Source organism: Monodelphis domestica, chromosome 3, assembly GCF_027887165.1.
Source record: "Monodelphis domestica isolate mMonDom1 chromosome 3, mMonDom1.pri, whole genome shotgun sequence".
Taxonomy (NCBI): Eukaryota; Metazoa; Chordata; class Mammalia; order Didelphimorphia; family Didelphidae; genus Monodelphis; species Monodelphis domestica.
Window position 1 is genome coordinate 418,234,424 of NC_077229.1, and position 20,405 is coordinate 418,254,828.

Here is a 20,405-nt window from a genome sequence, read left to right on the forward strand (position 1 = left end):
GAGTTCTATAACAAGAAGTGCTAATGACTACGTTTAGGAGGTGTCTCTGGTCACAGTGTAGCTTGGGGAGCTTTTCTCTACTCCATGGGAACAGAATATACCTTGAGCTTTGGGAATGAAGGAATCAGGAAGGAGTAGTCTTGTTTAACAAAGGAGACCAAGCAGGAGGAGAATGGAGGCACTTCAGTGCAAAGGTACCACTTAACTACAGACATAGCTCCTTCTTCATTTTTGCTTATGAGGGACACCTGTGTTGAAAGGGCAGTTTGGTGCAATGGAATGAAGACTGTGCTGGGAATCAGGAAATGTGGCTGTGTCACTCATGAAATGTAGGAACTTGAGCTATCCACTTGAACAGGAATGGTTCTAATGCTGCTTCTGCAATGTCAAATCAACCTAAGTTATAACGGTGTGTGCCTGAGACAAGGTGCACCTACATATCGGGATAATCAGGAGACCCCACGATTTGTTGGACTGGGATACCTCCAGTGGAACTGGTTGCGTGTACTCACCCATTATTGACAGATATGTCTTGCTGAGTGACACAGTGAACCCCTCTGATTGCTCCCAGAGACTGGCATTATCTTCCAGTGATTGGTTGACTGAAGCCCAGGGGATGAACTCTCAATGGAGGAGCCTTCTTTCTCTAAAACTTCCAAGAAATAAGACTCCATTGATCAGTTTGGAAACTTTTTCTAGAGTTCTCTCCCATTTGGACATTAGCAAGAGACTAAAACTTTTGTCCAGCTCCAAGGGAGGTATACCAAACCAATCTAGGTGGGAGAACCGATGATGCGCTATGCTCTGTTGGAAAGCTCTAGTTGGAGAGAAAAACAGGAAAGTTGAGTTCTAGTCCTGATTCCCTAGGCTAACTCACTACTATATGATTTTCAAAAGTCACAACCTCTCTAGGTCTGTTTTCTCCATCTCTAAAATAGGAATAGTGGTAACTGCCCTGCTTACTCAGGGAAGAAAGGGTGAAGCTGCAAGTCCTTTAGATGTATTTGAAAATAGAGATAGAATGGCCCTTGGTGAGTGAGAAAGGGGAATGAGGTGCAACAGAGCACTGATCTTAGAGTCTGAAAAGCTGAATTCAAGGTCTGGCTCTGAGACTATCCATTTGAACTCAAGCAGGTGACTGCATGTCTGAGACTCTGTTCCCTCATATTTAACATGAGGGTAATAATATTTACTTTGTAAGACTTCAAGGGCTGTAAAGATGTCAGTTATTGTTATATTAATATTATACCAGAAAAAGAGAAGATCACCCCGTGTACACATAGAAGACAGTCTTTATCTTTCTTATTATTCCTTCCCCATTTAACTCCTCTCTCCGAAATAAATAAATAAACAAAAAATTCCCAAACCACCCTTGGTAGCAGAACTTTCTTTATCTCCATTTAGCTTTTGAAGCCCTATACCAACTGGCCCTAATTTATCTTTCAAACCTTATTGGACATTACGACCCCTCCCACAATCTAACTGACCTTCTCTGTTTCTCACACACAGCACTCTCTCTCCAGACCTTCTCACTGGTGGTTTCCTATGCCTAGAATATACTCCTTTCTTATTTCTACCTCATAAAACCTTTATATTTCTACATTATATACCCCAAGCACCATCTTCTCGTTGAAATCTTTCCTTACCTTACCCCCTACAAGTCCATCCTCTCCCAAATTATTTTAGATTTTATTTTTATGTATTAATTTTTATATCTCATATTTTATATAATATAATACTTTTATATATAATATAAAATATTTACTAAAATAAATATATTTATACATAATATAACATATTTACTAAAATAAATATATTTTAACAAATATATTTATATGTAATATAAAATTTATTAAATATGTTTTAATAAATATATTTATAAAATATGTACTAAATATATTTTAATGAATATATTTATATATAATATAAAATATAATTTTGTCCTTTTATATTTATTTAATAAGTTTAATTATATTAATTACTTTGTAATGAATACTTCACATATATTTATATTTATGCTGTATATATATATAGGTATGCAGATGTGTATATACTTGTTACCTCCCCCATTAGAATGTAAGCTCATTATGAGTAGAGATCGTCTCATTCTTTCGACTTCTTTCCAAGCACCCAGAACAGTACCTGACACATAGTAGGTGCTTAATAAATGCTTGTTGCTTGATCGTCCCCTTTAGGGCATCAAGGGTCCGATTGTAACTCAGTGAAGAGAGTGACTCGACTCTGTGGGTTGGGAGGGCCTTTGTGGAGGAATGAGTCTCTGAGCCATAGAACGCGAGGTTGTTCCTCTGGGATGTGTCACCACTCTCCCTTGCTCCCCCTGGCAGGGATCTCAGCGTGGATGCTGGTTTGAGCCACGCCCAGTTCCAGGTTCGGCCCATCCCTCAGCACTATCAGCATTACCTAGCGACGCCTCGAATGCACCACTTTCCCAGAAACTCTTCCTCCACGCAGATGGTAAGTAAGAGGGCTCTGCTGGGAAAATGCTTTCCGGTGGTGTGGTGCGTGCCAGGAGCTCATCAGAATCTCAAGCTGACCACGTATCCCTCTAGGACCTCTACTTCCCATCCTGCCCTCCCCAGCTCCAGGGAGGAGAAGGGGACGTGGGCCAAGCAAGGTAGTCTGCAAGGGGAAGCAGCAGGAGAGAGAGCACAGGATGGACTATGGTTTGTTGGAAGGAGTTCTAGTTAAAGCGATGAGCAGCAGCCAGGTTGGATTTTAGTCCCCATTTCCTAGTGTGACTGCATAATTTTCACAAGGTCACGACTTTTCTAGGTCTCAGTTTTCTTCATCTCTAAAATGGGAGTAAGGGTATTTGCTCTGCTTACCCAGAGAAGATAAGGTGAAGATAAGGAGGGGGAATAAAATTGAATAAGGTTATGGAGGGCTTTGAAGACCTGGCAGAGCAGTGTGGATTTGATCTGATAGGAAGTAAGGTGAAAATACTTTGGAAATATTTTAAAGAATAGGATAGCTAGGGGGCAGCTGAGTGGCTCAGTAGAGAGCCGTGCCTGGAGATGGGATGTCCTGGGTTCAAACCTGGCCTCAGACACTTCCCAGCTGTGTGACCCTGGGCAAGTCACTTAACCCCCATTGTCTAGCCCTTACCACTCTTCTGTCTTAGAATGAATATACAGTTTTGAGTCTAAGACTGAAGGTAAGGGTTAAAAAAAAAAAAGAATAGGGTAGCTAGGTGGCTCAGTAGCATACTAGATATGAAGTCAGGAAGACCCATCTTCATGAATTCAAATTTGGCCTCCGATATTTACCAGCTATATGACCCTGGGCGTGTCATTTAAACTTCTTTGCCTCAGTTTCCTCATCTGCACATGAGCTGGAGAAGGAAATGGTGAACCATTGATATTTTTGTCAAGAAAATCCCAAATGAGATCATGAAGAGCTGAACATGACTGAATAACAACAACAATTTTAAGAGTAAAAGGAATCCATTCATTCATGTGTCTGGGGATGACCCTTGGGGAAGGGGAATGTGGAACAGTGGGAAGACTTTTGGTCTTAGTCTGAGGACCTGAATTCAAGATCTGACTCTGTTGCTGTCTATACGAACCCAAGCAGGTGACCGACTGCATCTCTCTGAGATTCTAGAATGGGAATAACATGTATTTGCTTTGTAACCCCCAAAGAGTGATGTAAATGTGAGTTTTATTGCTATTACATAGAAAAAGAGAAAAGAGGTCTCCACGTCATTGAAAGGAGTGTATAATCTTATTGAGGGAAGGAGAAAGGCACCCATAAAACACCTGGAAAACTATCCAAGTCAGTATAGAATCAAGAGCTGGATTGCATGGTGTAGACTAAGGGCTATTGTAGTTTAGCAGCAGGGAGCAAGAGTGTCCAGAAAAGGGTTCATGAACTGTGTGAGGCTTACATTGGTCCTTGACAGGGAAAGGAAGAAGGAAAATGATTTAAATACCCCAAAGAGAGAGGGGAAGGCCCTTCAAATGGAAGGGCAGCATGGCTTATTCTAGGACTAATGGGAAGACCTGTCTGGATCCCGTGTGTTAGGAGGGGTAATAAAATTGAATAAGTAGGCTGTAGCCAGGTTATAGAGGGCTTTGAAGACCTGGCAGAGCAGTGTGGATTTGATCTGATAGGAAGTAATACAGATTCTTTAAAAAGGAGTGACATAATGCAAGAGATGGATTAGAGTGATGAGCCAGGGACCCTAGGGAGGGGAAGCTACAGAAATTAGGTCCATTGAAAAGTCTTCAGGTCCTTTTTTGTATTCATAATGTTTTCTCTTCCTGTCGCAGGTCGTCCATGAAATCAGAAATTACCCTTATCCCCAGCTTCACTTTCTTGCTCTTCAGGGACTGAATCCAAACAGACATACATCGGCAGTGAGGGAAAGCTACGAGGTATGTTCTCTCCATCTCAGTGCCCCACCTGGGAACTAACTCTAAGACCAGGCTAGATCCTGGCAGGTCACCTGATCTAAATACTGAGCTTAGATTGTGCCAGAAACCTACAATGGCCTTCTATCACCTTGAGAATAAAATTATTCTTCCCCGTTTTGCTTCTGAACAGATTTTATATTTATTTATATTATTTATATATAACATATTACTTTATATTTTATAGAAAATAGATTTTATTATTATAAATAATTTACACATGTTTGTTTACATTATTCATTGTGTTACTTATAGCTTATATTTAGATATAATTATGTATATTATTAAATTACTGATAATTTTATATTATAAAATATAAATTACATATACATGCTTATGTATTTTATTTTATGTTTTATAATATATTTAAAATATTCTGTTTTGCTTTTTAAAAGCCTTATGTACCTAACTTGGCCCTAGCCTACCTTTCCAGTCCCATTGGACACTATTCCCCATTCTGTATTTGACATGCAACCCAGCTAAATTGCTTCTCTCTGTACTTCACACACCACCTTCTGAAACAAGAGATTTATCTCCATGCCTTCGTACTGGCTATCCTCCCTGACTAGAATCACTTCCTCTTTCTCTCTGCTTCAAAGCATTCAAAGCACCCCTTTCTTCCTTTAGGTTGCAACTGAGGCATCAGTACTTTTACACAAACCTTTCTGGGTCCTTCCAACTATGCGTTCCTTCTCTTTCTAAATTGCTTTGAATTTAAATTCCTTGTATTGATTCACTTTATGGTGATGCTATATATATATGTATATATATATATATATATATATACAGATAGATAGATAGATGGACAGATAGATAGATTAGATAGATGAATAGATAGACAGACAGACAGACAGATAGATAATAGATAGATGTATGGACAGACAGATAGACAGAAAGATAGATTAGATAGATAGATAGATAGATAGATAGATAGATAGATAGATAGATAGACAAATAGACAGACACAGATAGATAGACAGATAGATAGATGGACAGATGGATAGACAGATGAACAGACATAGACAGGTGGATGGATAGATAGATGGATGGATGGACAGATATATATATATAGAGAGATGGATGGATGGACAGAAAGATAGATAGACAGACAGACAGATAGACAGACAGACAAATAGATAGATAGATAGATAGATAGATAGATAGATAGATAGATAGATCGATAGATAGATGAGCAGATGGATGGATGGATAGATAGACATATAGACAGATAGAGAGATAGACAGAGACAGACAGGTAGATAGATATATATCTATCCATCCTTGAATCTAGTTATGTGTATTTATTGCCTCTTCTATTAGAAGTTTCTTCTGGGTAGAACCTATTTCTCTTTTTATAACTGTATCCCTAGCAGCACCCAACTCAGTGTCTGGAACATAGCAGGTACCTGATAAATTTTTGTTGATTGATTGATAGGAAAAAAAAATGTGGCGTGGAGGGAGATATATAGGAAAGAGAAAGAATGTTTTCTATTGCATTTTTACCAAATTGGGAAAAGTTCCTTCTGTTGTCTCTCTGCATGTTTCTTATTAGAATCCCACCAAGCAGCTCACTGTGTGTATGTGTTTTCTGTTGCAGGAACTACTTCAGCTGGAGGACAGACTGGGCAATGTGAGCCGAGGAGCTGTACAGAACACCATCGAGAGGTTCACCTTCCCCCACAAGTACAAGAAAGTAAGTAGCTCTTCCTCGAATCAACAGAGTAGGATGGTGGTTGTTTTTTTTTTAACCTTTTCTTTGTCATATCAATTTTAAGGCGTGTGAGGCAAGGGCTAGGCAATCAGGGTTAAGTGACTTGCCCAGAATCACATAGCTAGTAAATGTCTAAGGGATTGGAACTCGGGTCTTCTTGACTTCAGTCAAGAATTGCTCTATCTACTGTGTCATCTAATTGCCCAAGCTTTCTTTTTCAAATTTCATCATTTCTTTCTTTTTCTTTTTTAAGTTTTTACCTTTGTCTTAGAATCTATACAAGTATCAATTCCCAAGGCAGAAGAGTGGTAAGAACTAGGCAATTGGGGTGAAGTGACTTGCTCAGGGTCACAAAGCTAGGAAGTATCAGAGACTGGATTTAAGCCTAAGCCCTCCCAGCGCTAGGCCTGCTGCTTTATCCATTGTCCATCTAGCTGCACAGTTAGGATGGTTCTTAGAATTGCTTACCATGAGCTGGAATCAGTTCATAAGTAGAGATAATAGCAGAGGCAACCAAAGTCTGGGATCCCACTCTTCGGCCAGGGGTACAGGGCACCTTCATCATTCTTATTCAACATCTGATAGAGAAGACAGAGAGGGTGAGGAACCTTGCAGAGACATGCAGGGAAGGACGTGCTTGCCTGAGTTTTTCTGCATTTCTTGATGGCTATGTCAGGGAATCTCAAGCACTGGCAGATTTGCTAAGCTGGAAAAGCTCTAGGTATAGTCCTGGTGACAGATTGATTCTAGTGTTCAAAGTCCAGTAGTAGAGAAGCTGGTTACCAGAAGACTAGCTGCTTGGTGACATCAAATATTGGCCATAATAAACAATAAATAATTCAGAAAAGATTTATTAAATGCTTACTATGTGCCTGCCCAAGATGCTAGAGAAATAAAGGAAAATCAAAAACAGTCCCTGCCCTCAAGGAGCTTCCATTCTACTTACAACTCGAAAATAATTATGTTTATGCAACATATTGATTGCAGCCTTGGAAAGGAAGGGCCAGGCAGCCCAGGGGACCAGGCAAGTCCTCCTGCAGAAAGTGGAGTTTGGGTTAAGAGCTAAAAATGTGCAAGGAGCTGTGTATGCCTTTTATGAAGACAAGTATGTGTAAGCATACAGATGTGTATAACAGCACTTCTCATTTGTCATCTTTGGTTCAATTTGGAGAGACTGAATTTCAGAGAGGTTCAATAACCTGATAACTAACAGAGCTGTGGTTGTTTGAATTTTGGGTAAGTAGGCATTTGCTGTCTAGGGGAGCACATATGGCTGGCCTGGAGAGGGAGAAGGCAAAGCAGTTTCCCATAAGGTGACTGCCATGACTTAGACTGAAGGAAGTTAGGCTAAGTCTTAGTTGGGAGAGCTAGCACGTCTTGAGCCTGGCTCCAAGGTCCATGCTTTGCATGACCTTCAATTTCTACCCTTTTAGGTTTACTTTTTTCTATTCAACAAACATTTATTGAGTACCCATTATGCTTCTAATTTTATCAACTTTAAAGAATAATCTCTAGTAGTCAGTATCTCCCCCAAGTATGGTCCCAACAATTGAATATTCCAGAAGACAGGAACAAAGCAGAGGAGAGCTAGCACATCCATGCTTTGGATATTCTGCCTCCTTGTGTTGGGATTTCTAGTTCTTGCTTAATGCCCATGATTTGTGCATCTGTGAACAGACATCTGAAAACATGAATTTGTCTCTGGATCCTTTCTTATATTTTGGTCTTTCTGGATTACTCAGCATCTGTGTGGATGTTTTCTTCTGTATTTTAACTCCTCTTCAGCTACTCTATTAACTTTTTTGTGTGTGTCTTGGACCTCTTTGGCAGTCTGGTGAAGCCAATGAACACCTTCTCAAATAAGATTTTTAACTGTATAAAACCTAAAAGATTACAAATGAAATCAAATACGTTGAAATAAAGATGCATTTTCTCCATCCAAGTTCATGGAGTGCCCCCAAATCTATTATTTATAGACCCTTGGGGATCTGTAGAACCCAAGTCAAGAACCTTTGCTTTAAAGTTTTCTAACTTTGCAGAGCTACATAGGCAGTTTTCTTACTTTTTTTTTCAGTTTAAAGCCTTCTTGGTTGATATTTAAGGCTACAGGAAAATGTAATTTGGTGAGTCTTTCTTAGATGTACTTCATCCTGGTCAGCACCTTAACTTGTCTGGATTTTATACTTTGTTTAAGAAACCAAATCCTGTTCTCAAACACATCTTAACCAGAAATTATTATTTCCTATATCCAGCTTTCTTTCCTGAAACTTCTTACATTTAGAAGAAGCAATATAAACAATATTTGCACCTCTAAACTCTTCAGTTTCTGGCCCAAACTTCATAAACTGTAGATTCCTTCTGGCCTTATAATTTGTTCCCACATGAATTGTTAGAAGCCAGTAGGGGCCCCCAGGTTTTGGGAGATTCTTCCTCAAGTCCTATTTCTATGCCCTGGGAAGTCAGAAGACCTTTCTATTATGAATATTACCTCAACAGTGCTTTTCATTAGGAAGTCACCAACTATCATTACTTTGGATCCTTACTGAATTCTCTTCCTCCTCTTGGCTCTCTTTTCCTCTTTCTTTTCTCTCCTCTCTCTTTTTTTTCTCCCCATCTCCTTCTTCCTCTCCCTCTCCTTCTCCATCTCCCTCCCTTCTTTTCTCCCTCCCTCTCTCCCTTCCTTTATCTCTCTCTCTGTTGCTCCATCTCTCTCTCAATCTTCCTCCCTCTTCTCTCCCTCCTTCTCTCTCCCTCTCTCTCTCTCCATTTCTCCATCTCCCTCCCTCCTTCTCTCTCCCTCTTCCCCCCCATATATATATATATATGTATATATATATATATACACATATATACACACTACCTATATCTGCTTCAGAGGATGCAACTCCTTCTATCCCATCCCACTTCCAATTTTTAGTAAGCATCTTTTATTGAGGCTCAGGGTTGCATTTTCCCTTCTTCTGTGTCACATTCTTTTGTCTTCCAGTCATCTGACATAAATCAGCATTTCTTTTTGCCTCCACATTCCTCTTGTTCTTTTTGGTAGCTCTTATGACCCCTTCTCCTGGAGAGATACTGTGGTGACTTGCCTATTGGCCACTCCTGTTTGCCTTGCTGGGTGTTCAGTTGGTGGGGGCTCCTGAGGGAGACTTTATTTATTTATGGCGATCTTCCCAGAGATGAGTCTAGCTTGCTTAATTGCCCTTGATTGGCAATTAGCAGCTTCCTGTCAAAGCCTCAGTGTCTCTAAATAAGACAGAAAATTGGAATACTTTCTACTCTGAACAGCATTCATATGGAGGTAGGAAAAGGACAACTGAGTTCATAGAATCTTATAGTTGGAAGGGGCCTTAAGTCCAGCCTGTATCTGAAGAAAGAATCCTCTCTACCACATCCCCAGGGAATGGCTAATCAGTCTACATTTGATGACTTCCAGGGATCAGGATCTCACTACATTTTGAGGCAACCAATTCTACTTTTGGAAAGCATTAGGAAGTTTTTCCCTTTATGGAAATGAAATCTACTTTTCTCAAATTTCTACACATTCTCTTGGTTCTTCCTTTGAGGGTCAAGTAAAATAAGTTTAATTCTCTTCTATTTGATGGTTTTTCTAATACTTGAAGACATTCCTTCTAATATTTCTCTTTTCTAGGCCAAGTAGTTCCAATTCCTTTTACCAATTCTCATATGGTATGGTCTCTAGTCACCATCTAGACTGACCCCCTCTGCCTGTAAATGTGTCAATATCCTTCCTAAAATGCAACACTGAATGGAATACAACATTCCTGGAATAGTTTGACCAGTGCAAAGTACAGTAGGAATATAACCTCTCTTGTTTTATACACTATACTTCTATAGTAAGTGCTTTATAAAAGATTTATTTGTCATCTATCCATCTGTCATGTACCTCTCTGCCTATTTATCTACCTACCTATCTATTTATCTCCTTATCATATCCCTATCAATCACCTATCTCTCTAATGCCTGCCTACCTGTCAGTCCATCGCTTATTTATCTATCTACCTACTTCTCTGTCTACCTATCACCTACATATCTATATTGCCTATCTCTCATCAATTTATCTACCTACCTATCTTTTTTTTTTAGATTAATCCCCCCCCTCTATTTTGCCCAGTCTGAAAGTTTAGGTGCTAATAATGGGGCCAATCCCTTTATTGACTGGCATCTGTTTCCATTTCTACCTGAGCTTATTTGCCTTTATTTAGTTAACCTGGTAGCCCCTGTTCTTGTGGGCTCACTATATTGATGATGTTTTTAGCCCTTCAACTCATTACTCCCAAGCTCAAGAGATCTGCTAACCTCAGCCTCCCTAGTAGTTGGGATTAAATTGCATTACTAGTTCCCTAAAATCCCACATTTTTTTATATGAACTGTTTCTGTACTTGGGTGACTGATTTAACCTTCCTGGGCTTCAGGATCCTCATCTGTAAAATGAAGAAATTGGACTAGGTGGCTTTTAAGGTTCCTTCCAGCCCTAGGTCTAGGATCCTAAGATTAACAGTATAACATGACAACATGTTAATTTAGAAACTAAAGCAACATTAGGCAATGGTGGGACATGGGGATGAGATAGGTAGATAGATGGACAGATAAAGAGAAAGGGAGGGAGGGAGAGGGAGAGAGATAGATGATAGAGAGACTGATAGAAAGATTAATAGAGATAGATGATAGAGAGATTGATAGAGTTAGAGAGATGACAGAGCAATGATAGATAGATAGATAGATAGATAGATAGATAGATAGATAATTGGTAGATAGTAGATAGATTAACAAGGTTATCAGTTTAAAGGCTGTGGCAGTAATTTCCTTATGAAATGATGAAGGTTTGCACTAGGGTCCTGGTGTTAAAAATGGAAAAAGAAAAAGTAAATTTAAGAAAACTTCATAATAATGTATAAGCCACAACTCCAGAAATGATTCTAACCCAAAAGCTGCCTAGAGATCACAATAAATGAAATTATTCTCTTCTCCCATTATCCTGAGGAAGCAATGAAGACTTCTGCAAATAACATTCTGCTCATCAATCAATGATATACCTACAATGTGCCAGACATTGTGTTAAGCAGTTAAATTTGAGTCATGCAATTTGACTAAAACCAAGGAAAGAAAAGAAGGATTGAGAACAGGATAGGCAACCTAGAGAAGTCCACTGGCTTCAATTCCTGCTATGCCAGGAATTTTTTTTTTTAATTTTAATTTTTTCCCTACTGAAGACCTTGGGGGAAGAAGTCCATTTTGAGGAAGGGCTTTAAAAAGGGCTGCTGGTTCACTGAAGGAGATTCTTCCAACCCTGTCATATAGCATCCATGGATGAAAGTGAGAAGACATGAAACTAGGGGAAAGGAGTGGGAACACCCCCCCCCCCCATCTAAGGGGAGGAATATGGGTGGAGAGTGAAAGACTTCACTTAAAAAAACACAAGAGCCACTGAGTCTGCTCTCAGCTAATTAAGTCTTGCCTATCTTCTTCTAACAGAGAAGACCCCAAGAAGGCAAAGGCAAGAAGGAAGATGGGGAAGAATCAGACACGGATGAGAAATGCACGATTTGTCTGTCTATGCTTGAAGACGGAGAAGATGTGAGGTATGATGGGAACCACTTTGGTCCCTGCTCTCCACTCTTAGGACATGAAGTCATCAAGTTGGTACCTGTCAATCTCATCTTTCTCGCTGTGTGTGTGTGTGTGTGTGTGTGTGTGTGTGTGTGTGTGTGTGTGTGGCGTGTATGTGCACAAGCATTGGGGAGCTAGAACACGAGGGAGTAATTTGATTTTGGTAAGTTTGGGACAAGAACTTTCCTTCCTATTCAGTCAGCCTGGGAAGAACCAGGTTGGAAGAGGTGGATTTCAGGACCTCACACAAGGGTCTTTCTAGCTTTTCTTCAATTCCATAAGCATTTCTTAAGTCCCTACCAAGTGTAACACTGTTGTAAGCTCAAGGAGATGAGGATACAATTGAAAACAGGCTGCCTGCTGGGAGCTTCCTTAGCTTCCCTGGAGAGAGTCCAAGCGGGTTTTTTGGATGAGTTTCCATTTGCCCCCTGCCCGGCCTCGTCCTCCCCTCTCCTGGGGTTTCTGGCATCTCGGCTCTGGGACGGGCAGTGTGCCCCTTCCGCTGCTTAGTTTCAGAGCTAACTCAACGCTCTGTCTCTTACAGGCGTTTACCGTGTATGCATCTCTTCCACCAGCTGTGCGTCGACCAATGGCTCGCCATGAGCAAGAAATGCCCCATCTGCCGAGTGGACATTGAAACACAACTGGGTGCCGACAGCTGAGGTGACAGTCCGCCTGGCAGATGCCCCACTTTCCTTCACCAGGTCCCCCGACGGCCATAGCCCTTGCAGCCAAACTTTGCCTTCTGAGCCATTTGATTTAAAGGAAAAGCCTGCAAGCACATTTTGCGGAAAGAGGAATCGGTGGTATCAGCGTCAAAGGGATAGGAAGGAGGTCCCACCCAGCCCGAATGGTCACTGCCCCACGTGCCACGCGTGGGGGGAGCTGGCCATTGCCCAGCCAGGGGGGCGGGAAGGGGGGGCCCACGCTGCTGAGGATTTAGTTGTGATCTCGAAGGTACTAGTTGGATAGTCTGGCCCCTCAATCCTGTCCTTCGAAGGATTGTATATATACCTCTCGACTACGTAGAAACCATGTAGGGGTCTCTAGCTATTTCTGTGGATGGCAACCGGAGCATGTTAGCTTAAGAAAAAAAAATGTCGTGTGTGGTGCTCTAGTCATCTTGTGGTGGACATGTTGCTATTACCGAATTTGCACCAAATATTTCTCATCAAGTCCCTTGTTTTGGTGCCTGACAAAACTGACCAACGACAGCCCAAATCTTCCCATCTTTAGGAGAGAAGGAAAAAAAAAGGTACAAAGGTTAAAAAAAAAAGCCAAATCCTGTTTACAGTGAAAAGGATGATTCTTCACCCAGGTCTGGGGGTGGGTGGGAGGGGCTTCTCGTTCTTTGTGTTGGTGTTGTTGTTTTGTTTTTTATTTTTGCTTTGATCATGTTTACAGTGTACGGAGCGGTGGAAGGAGGAGGGGCATCTGGGAAAGAGATGGGGACAGGAAAGGATCCAGTGGGAACACATTGGATCCCTCAGGATCCCTACCTGAGCCTCCCACCTGTTGTGCTGGGGTTCAGGGTGGGTGGCCCCGGGGGAGAGGTAGAGAGGAGAGAGGGAGGTCCCTTCTTAAGGGAAGGATCCTGAGCTCCTGGTGGCCCTCAGAGGAGCTAAGGCTTGGCTTCAGGGCTCCTTCCCCTGTTTCCCCATAGGCTAGAGAGAGGCTGGCCTTCAGCTATCATAGCTTGCTGCATTCCCCAGAGCCCAACTGCTATCGCTCTGTGTTCTCCCCTCTGCTGCTCCTTGCCTCGAGGCAAAGAGGCGATTTAACCGCTGCCTCCCTATGCAAAAATAAATAAATAAATAAAAAGTAAGTAAAACGTAAAATAAAATAAAATAGCATAGATAATTAGTAGCTGGTCTTGGCCAAAGTGTTCTCAGCTGCTCTTCTGAGAGCCCCGGCTGGCACTCAAGGAATGATGGAGGCTCACGTGCCCCAGGAGGCTGGGAGAAGGCCAAAGCTTGCAGCCTGTCCTCTATGGTGCCAGCCAGGGTGGAGCATCACAGGCCATGAGATGGTACTTGGACTTCCTCGGGTCCCACCTGGAGAGACAGAGATTGGGCTCTGGCTCTGAGAGAATCTTCACTGGGAAATTGGGGGCCAGAGGCCCCCAGACCCTGCCTCCTCCCTCGACCTGCTTCGAGCAAGTCACGCCCCTTTTTTCTGTGCCTCAGTTTCCCCATCTGTAAAGTGGGGGAGAAACTAACCTTTATCCCAGCCCCCACTCCCTCTACCTCCACAAGATGTTGTGAGGATTAATAGCACTTCTGCTCTCTCCTGGGTCCCTTCTCAGGGTGGGGAAAAACTTTGAAGTTTCAAATGATTCCACCTAATGTTCCCCCACCCACCCACCCTGCACAAAGCCACAGCTTTTCTGAAGCCTGGAGGGAGCAGAGGGAAGGAAAGAGGGAGAGACAGGTGGGAACCCGTGAAGTTCCATCTAGCACCAAATTGCTTTTATTACTATTACTCTTATTAGTATTGATATTATTATTATCATTAGTTGGTCCATGCTTTCTTTTTCATGGGTGAGAAACACCAGGAATTAGGACATACCAAAAGGAGTGTGGGGGAATGATTACAGCTCATATGGAATTCTACGCCCTTCCTTTGGCCCTTCCTATTTCCTTTCCCCCCACCCATCTGCTACCCCTCTCCCACCCCTTTTCTCCCCCTGCCCTTCAATAAGCAAAAGAGGACATGGGGAGACCGTGGTGGTGGTGTTGACATGCACCAAGGACCACTGGGTGGAGGAGGGAGCAGGTTTGTTTTCTGTCACTCTAGAGCAGAAAACTTTAGACTAATGGGTAGAAGTTATAGGGAGACAGACTTCAATTCCATACAAGAACTTTGTAACAGTCCTCTGATTATTCCGCCATGGAAGAGGCTTGTTTCAAGAAGCACTGAGCTTCCCATCATTGGAAGTGTCCAAACAGATAACTATCTGCTAAGGTTTTCCTAGAGGAGATTCCTGCATGGGATGAGAGATTGGCCTGGGTGACCTGGAGAGTCCCTCTAAAAGTCCATGATTCTATGGAGTGTATGTGTGTGTGTGTGTGTGTGTTTTTTAGTGAGATAATGTATGTAAAGTGCTTCGCAAACCTTAAAATGCTACTACATAAATGCAAGCTATTATTATTAGTGCTCACTGTGAGTCCACTGTTACGCTAAGCTCTATGGGGGATGGAAGAAAAGAGGAAGCGGAAACCTAGGTCCTGCCCCTGAGGATCTTGCAATATATACGTTAGGGAATATTACAATCCATGACAGTGTTAGAGGAGACCACCGCGCTGAAGCCAGTATTTCTATAACAACAACACAAAATTCACAAAACTGCCAGGAGGCTCCGGTCTCCCGTGGGGAGGCTTGGGCTTCCATCAGAAGATAAGCAGTTGCCTTGTCAGAAGCTGGGCCGTTAGGAAGGGCGAAGCAGGGACTCCCACCTTGGGGCCATCAGAAGGAGACTGTTCTTTCCACCAGAGATTTCTCCTTGTTTTGGCTCCTTGTTCCACCCTCCGGGTTGCTTAGAAGAGATTGGAAGGTTCAAGGGAGGCAATGGGTTAGAGTGGGAAAAATGCTGGTTCATGAATCCAAACATCTGGCTTGAGCTATAACACTAAACGGCTGACCTTGGCTAAGTTCCTTCCTTGCTCTGTGCCTCAAGTTTCCTCATCTGCAAAATGAGGGGGTTGGACTCATTGATCTCTAAGGTCCAGTCCGGCTCTGACTCTGTGATTTCCCCAAGGCCAGGGCATCTTTTCCCAAGCTAGTAAGGTGCCTGCACCGTCCCCACCTGCTTCAGACCAGGAAGCCGTCCAAGGTGACTTTTTTGGTGGGCAGGAACATCTGCTTAAGAGGCTGAAAAAACAACACAAAAACAAATTCAGAGTGAGTGGAACATGATTCTTTCTGCCTTTCCTCTCGTCCTTTCCCCCTCTGCCTTCCTTCCCCATGTTTTCTCCGGTCCCATCTATATCTTCCTGGGGCAGGAAGCCCTGCTCTAGGTGCCAAGGTGGGGACCACCCAGAGGGCAACCCTTGCCTTGGAGGAATTTATGGTCATCTGCCACTTGTGGAATCCCAGCTGAGCTGTAATTACCCGACTTCTCCCCAAGAGACCCCAGGTACTGTCTGGGGGGCCAGATGAGGCAGGTGAGGGGCCTGCTCTCCTTCACACCTGTCCCCCCACCCTAGCACCCTGGGTCCCTTCCATGACATAGGGAGAATGGTTGAGGGTCCATTTGGGCTCAAGACTCTCAGCCCTGACTCGGAAGGTCTCTGGAGTCGGTCACCGGTGATAATTTGAGAAGGAAGAGCGGAAAGGGGCCCGTGTTTCCTTTCCCTCTCCTCCCCAGGGACTTTTGTGGGGAGCTGGGGGTCAGAGGGAAGCAGGCACAGATACTACTCCAACGCCAACATCTTAAGGAGAGGAGACCATCTTCAGTCCTTCTTCTGCTCAACTCAAGGGCCTCAGACCCTCGACTGAGAAGCATGAGTGCCTTCTGTGGCTGGAAGCTGCCCTGGGAATGAAACTGGGGCCCCTTTCCAACAGCAGCCGCAGCCACAGCAGCAGGCCCCTCTGGGACTCTGGTCAAACCAATGCCAACGAGCCCGGCAGGGCAGGGCAGGCGGAGGCCGAAGGGCCCAGGGTCCACAGTACACCTCCCCTTCACCAGGACCCTTCCTTCGTCCCCTCCAGAGCCCAATGCCCAGTCCTGCTGCCCCCCTGAGGCAGGGCATCAGCTCCTCTGTTCCCAGCACCCCAACTCCATGCAGGTGTTACTAACTCTTTATGCCTAATGAACAAGCACAGTTTTTTTCCAGTGGTGATGAAAAGCACCACCCAGACTCTTTCCTGAAGAAATCCCACTCGCTCCCTCCCCACCCTTTGGTGGGGGAGCCTTGCCCCCCGCGGCGCCGTAGCAACGTCTGTCAGGTCCCCCCTTGCCCGCGTTCCATCTCCTGTCCTCGCATAGAGCAAATGCTAGAGCGATTTCAGCTGATAGAAAAAAAACAAAAAAGAAAAAAAAACAAACAACAAAAAACGAACAAAAAAAACACACATGGCACGTTGCTAGTTTACAGGGTTTTGTGAGTTTAAATGCCTTATATTTAACAATCATAATTTATGACTAACTTGTAGATATTGTGGGTTCTTATTTAATTATTTTTATAGTTGTTTTGCATTTTTAATTATAATTTATTTATTTAGAAAGGATACTAATTTTTTTTATTACTCCTATTACCTCATTTTGGCATTGTTTCTGGGAGTGGAATGCTTTGCATGCATTGGTACGATGAAAACCGACTTTGACCACAAAAAAACCACAAAAAACAAAAAAAAAACCCACAAAATTTCGCTGAACTTTATCTCGTCCCAAATCAGGGTGTGTGATTGCAAACTGTCTTACTGTGGTGCTGGCCTCTTTGGATACATTCCATTCAAAATGCAAACCTTTGATTCTGTATGCTGTGATTTAGTGGAAAACTGCAATAGAGTAACCGTATTTAGCACATATATAAATATGATTTGCACTCAGCATCAAACTGAGGTAATCCTTTCACTCGCTTCCCTCCGGGTCCCTCTGAATATGGACCTCTGTTCTCCCCCACCTCCAGCTTCCTCCACCCCAAAAGCAACCCCAAAGGATCCTGTTAGGGAAGGCTTGGGAGGCAAGTCATAGCAGGAGGCCATGTTTGGGGGGGAAAGGGGTGCTTTAGGAATACAGGGGTCCTGTCCCATCAGCAGTCTCTAGCTTCCAACACAAGTTTCCTCTTGGGGAACGCAAAGCAATTCCTGTTCAGGACTGGGCACTGTGGGGTGAGGTGGAGATTTTGTGATCTCATGAGCTTGCCAGCAGCATAAGGGACAAAAGACAGGGGGTGCCAATAGTAAGAATATCCAGAACCCGAGCAGTGTAATGTTGTGGAACAAGTCAGGAGACCTGAAGTTTGGGCCTTCCTGGCTCTGCCGCTAACTTGCAGTGTGACTTTGGGCAAGTCTTATGATCTCTCTGGGTCTCTCCATTGGAAAGTGAGTTGAACTAGATGATTTCAGAGGTCTCTTCCAGTTGTGACATTCTGTGTTTATAAGGCCGTGTCCTCCTCTTCTTGGATTCCTTTTTGGAGATCCCAACTCTCCAGAGAGCTGTCGGAGCTCATGGGGCACCCACCATTTTGTACCTAGTTTGCTTGTATTGGGCTTCTTTGGCCCTAGTAAAGGAGAAATCGTTGGCCAATCATTTTTTCCAGTGAATTTGCTCAGTGTAGGCTTTCAATTTAGGTCGCTGGGGCCTCCAACCCCTCCATTGCTATAATAGAAAGTTAGGCTATTTCTTTGTGCTGATAATTGCCTCAATTGTGTCCGTCTCTTTGACCCTGTAGACCAGAGTTTCCCAAACTATGTTTTATAGAACCATATTGGGTTCTATGAATAGGGTTAAAAAAAACCTGTCAAAATCTATGAGAAAATCTTAAAGGAACATTTTGCCTCTAAAATGTTGAGTCTAAAATTATGTATCAAAATATATAAAATAATTTCAGCATGAAAACAGGGCTAATTGATTTAATATGGTAGCTCTAAATTGTCTCTAAACCCTCTTTTTTTAGAGGTTATGCCAACATTTACATGGCCATATGGGTTTGGGAAACACTGCTGTCCACAATGCTTGGGGGCTGGGAAGGGTGGGTGGGGGGTTGGGTGGGTGGGATTCCACCTGTTTAGTGGACTTGCCTCTTGCATGCTGGCTTGTATATTTTCAGTGGATTTGGAAGATGTTGGCAGGTTGGGCTAAAGTGCATGTCATAGAATACTGGGGTTGAAGTATGGGCCCCAAATGTTGTAGCTTGGTGTTTTTGTCCTGACCATGGAAGCTCTTGGAATTTTGGATGATTGGGCCTCCTTCCAGCTCGAAGCTTTATTTCTAGAAAGTTAAGGGAATTGATGAGCGGGAGGGAGGGAGGGAGAGGGCACCCTAGCTCTAGATTCTATGATTCTATGATCCTGTGAACTCATTTGTTGGCAAATTATGAGTTGAAATGTGCCATTATGTTACCCCAAACCTCTCTTCCCCTGGTGACTTGGCTGGGCAGGTTTCTTGCCCTTCCCTCTGCAGTATAGGAAGGATGGCAAAGTCATGGGAAAGGACTATGGTTAGAGTTGGGGGTAGACAGGAAGTTGAATTATTTGGCTTTGGGTGAGCCATCAGTAGTAGAGCCATTTGTTGTCGGGAAAGGAAATCTGGGCCAGATCTTTGGCATAGGCTAGCACATTGACCTGCCCCCAGTTCCCCTTAATTGACAGGACACATGAGGAGTTGTTAATACTCTTGAGGAGAAGCACCTACTTTCAGTACCAATTTAGATCCTTCAGGGATTGTGGCAAGAATTCAGGGTGACATCTTTAAGACCTGTACCTTTGACTCCCTTTTCCCTCTGTTCCTTTCCCTATTTCCTCCCTAACTCCTTTTTTCTTTCCCATCTTTTCCTCCTTTCTCTTCCCTCCTCCTTTCTACTTTTCCCCCATCAATGCCTCTTTCCAATAACTAACAACCCCAACTCAAGGTCTACATGGAGGGAGAGCAATTAGGGATTGGGACAAGTGGGCTTGGTAACATCACCTTACCACCTAAAGTCCATGAATCAGCCAAGTCAAGAGGCCTTTCTACCAATTATTGAGGGGGTGATGGAGTTTATGTGCTATGCCTACCCCCCATCCTCTCCCTCACCAGGTTCCTACATCTCCCACTAGCCAAACTCTGCCTTCCCCTTTGAAATACCATCACTACTGTGCCAGACCTGTGGTCCAGCCTCTGGGGTCTCTTCTAGGTAAACTGGCAGATATTATAACAAATCCTGTCAGTAAAAATTCCTTTGATAGGTCCCAGATGGATTCACCTTATATCAAACAATGTTTTCTAGCAGAAGGCATTAAAGCATGGTACCTCTTGTGCTTCTTTGGAAGTTGGTACCTGGAGCCCAAGCCAACACCATTCACCCTTGCCTATTCTGGTTCTCATTGTTCCCCCAAACCCCAGTTACAGCCATCTTTATTTGTCCCCATTTCCCCTTCTGGTTCCAACTTTTTGCCTTGGAAACCATTTTTTTTCCTAAGGCTATAACTAGCCTCATAGGGGGCCCAGGCGAGTGAAAGGATTATCATTGGTTTTGATTGGTTTTTTTGGTAACCCTACTGCTGTTCTGTTCTGTTGTGCTGTGTGACATTTTGCTACATAGACTATTTTATAGCAGAAAGCTAGAAGAATATTTATTATGAATATTAAAGCAATAGTGCATCAAGAGACGGAGACATTAGGAATTGTGTAAATGCTTAGATTCACTTTTGGTGGATTTTTTGTACTTTATTTATAACTAATAAAAAACAAACTGCATTGCTAACTACATTCCACTTGTCTTGGGTGCTTATTCCTAGGCACATCTACTGAGGTCAAGGACTCAGAAATAATCCAGATTATCTCTTCCCTTTTTTGGGGATTCAGGTTCAATTTCTCATGTCAGCATTGTCAGTCATTCATCTTTCTGTCTCCTGCCTTTAACACTTATGTTCTATCTTTTTTTGCCCTTTGTTTTTTTAATATTTCCCTACTTTTTGTGTATCTAT

General features: G+C 43.0%; 1 protein-coding gene across 2 annotated transcripts in view; it reads left to right on the plus strand.

The window, feature by feature from the left end:
- The window catches only part of ARK2C (arkadia (RNF111) C-terminal like ring finger ubiquitin ligase 2C), a 177,269-nt gene extending 157,082 nt beyond the window's left edge, over positions 1-20,187 (plus strand). For both annotated transcript variants that reach the window (XM_056824391.1, XM_056824390.1), the window contains 5 exons: positions 2,346-2,475; positions 4,293-4,397; positions 6,030-6,125; positions 11,640-11,746; positions 12,319-20,187. In XM_056824391.1, coding sequence (XP_056680369.1) covers positions 2,346-2,475; positions 4,293-4,397; positions 6,030-6,125; positions 11,640-11,746; positions 12,319-12,436 — 556 coding nt within the window. In that variant the 3' untranslated portion in view covers positions 12,437-20,187. The remainder of the gene's footprint in view (positions 1-2,345; positions 2,476-4,292; positions 4,398-6,029; positions 6,126-11,639; positions 11,747-12,318) is intronic.
- The last annotated feature ends 218 nt before the right edge of the window (positions 20,188-20,405 follow it).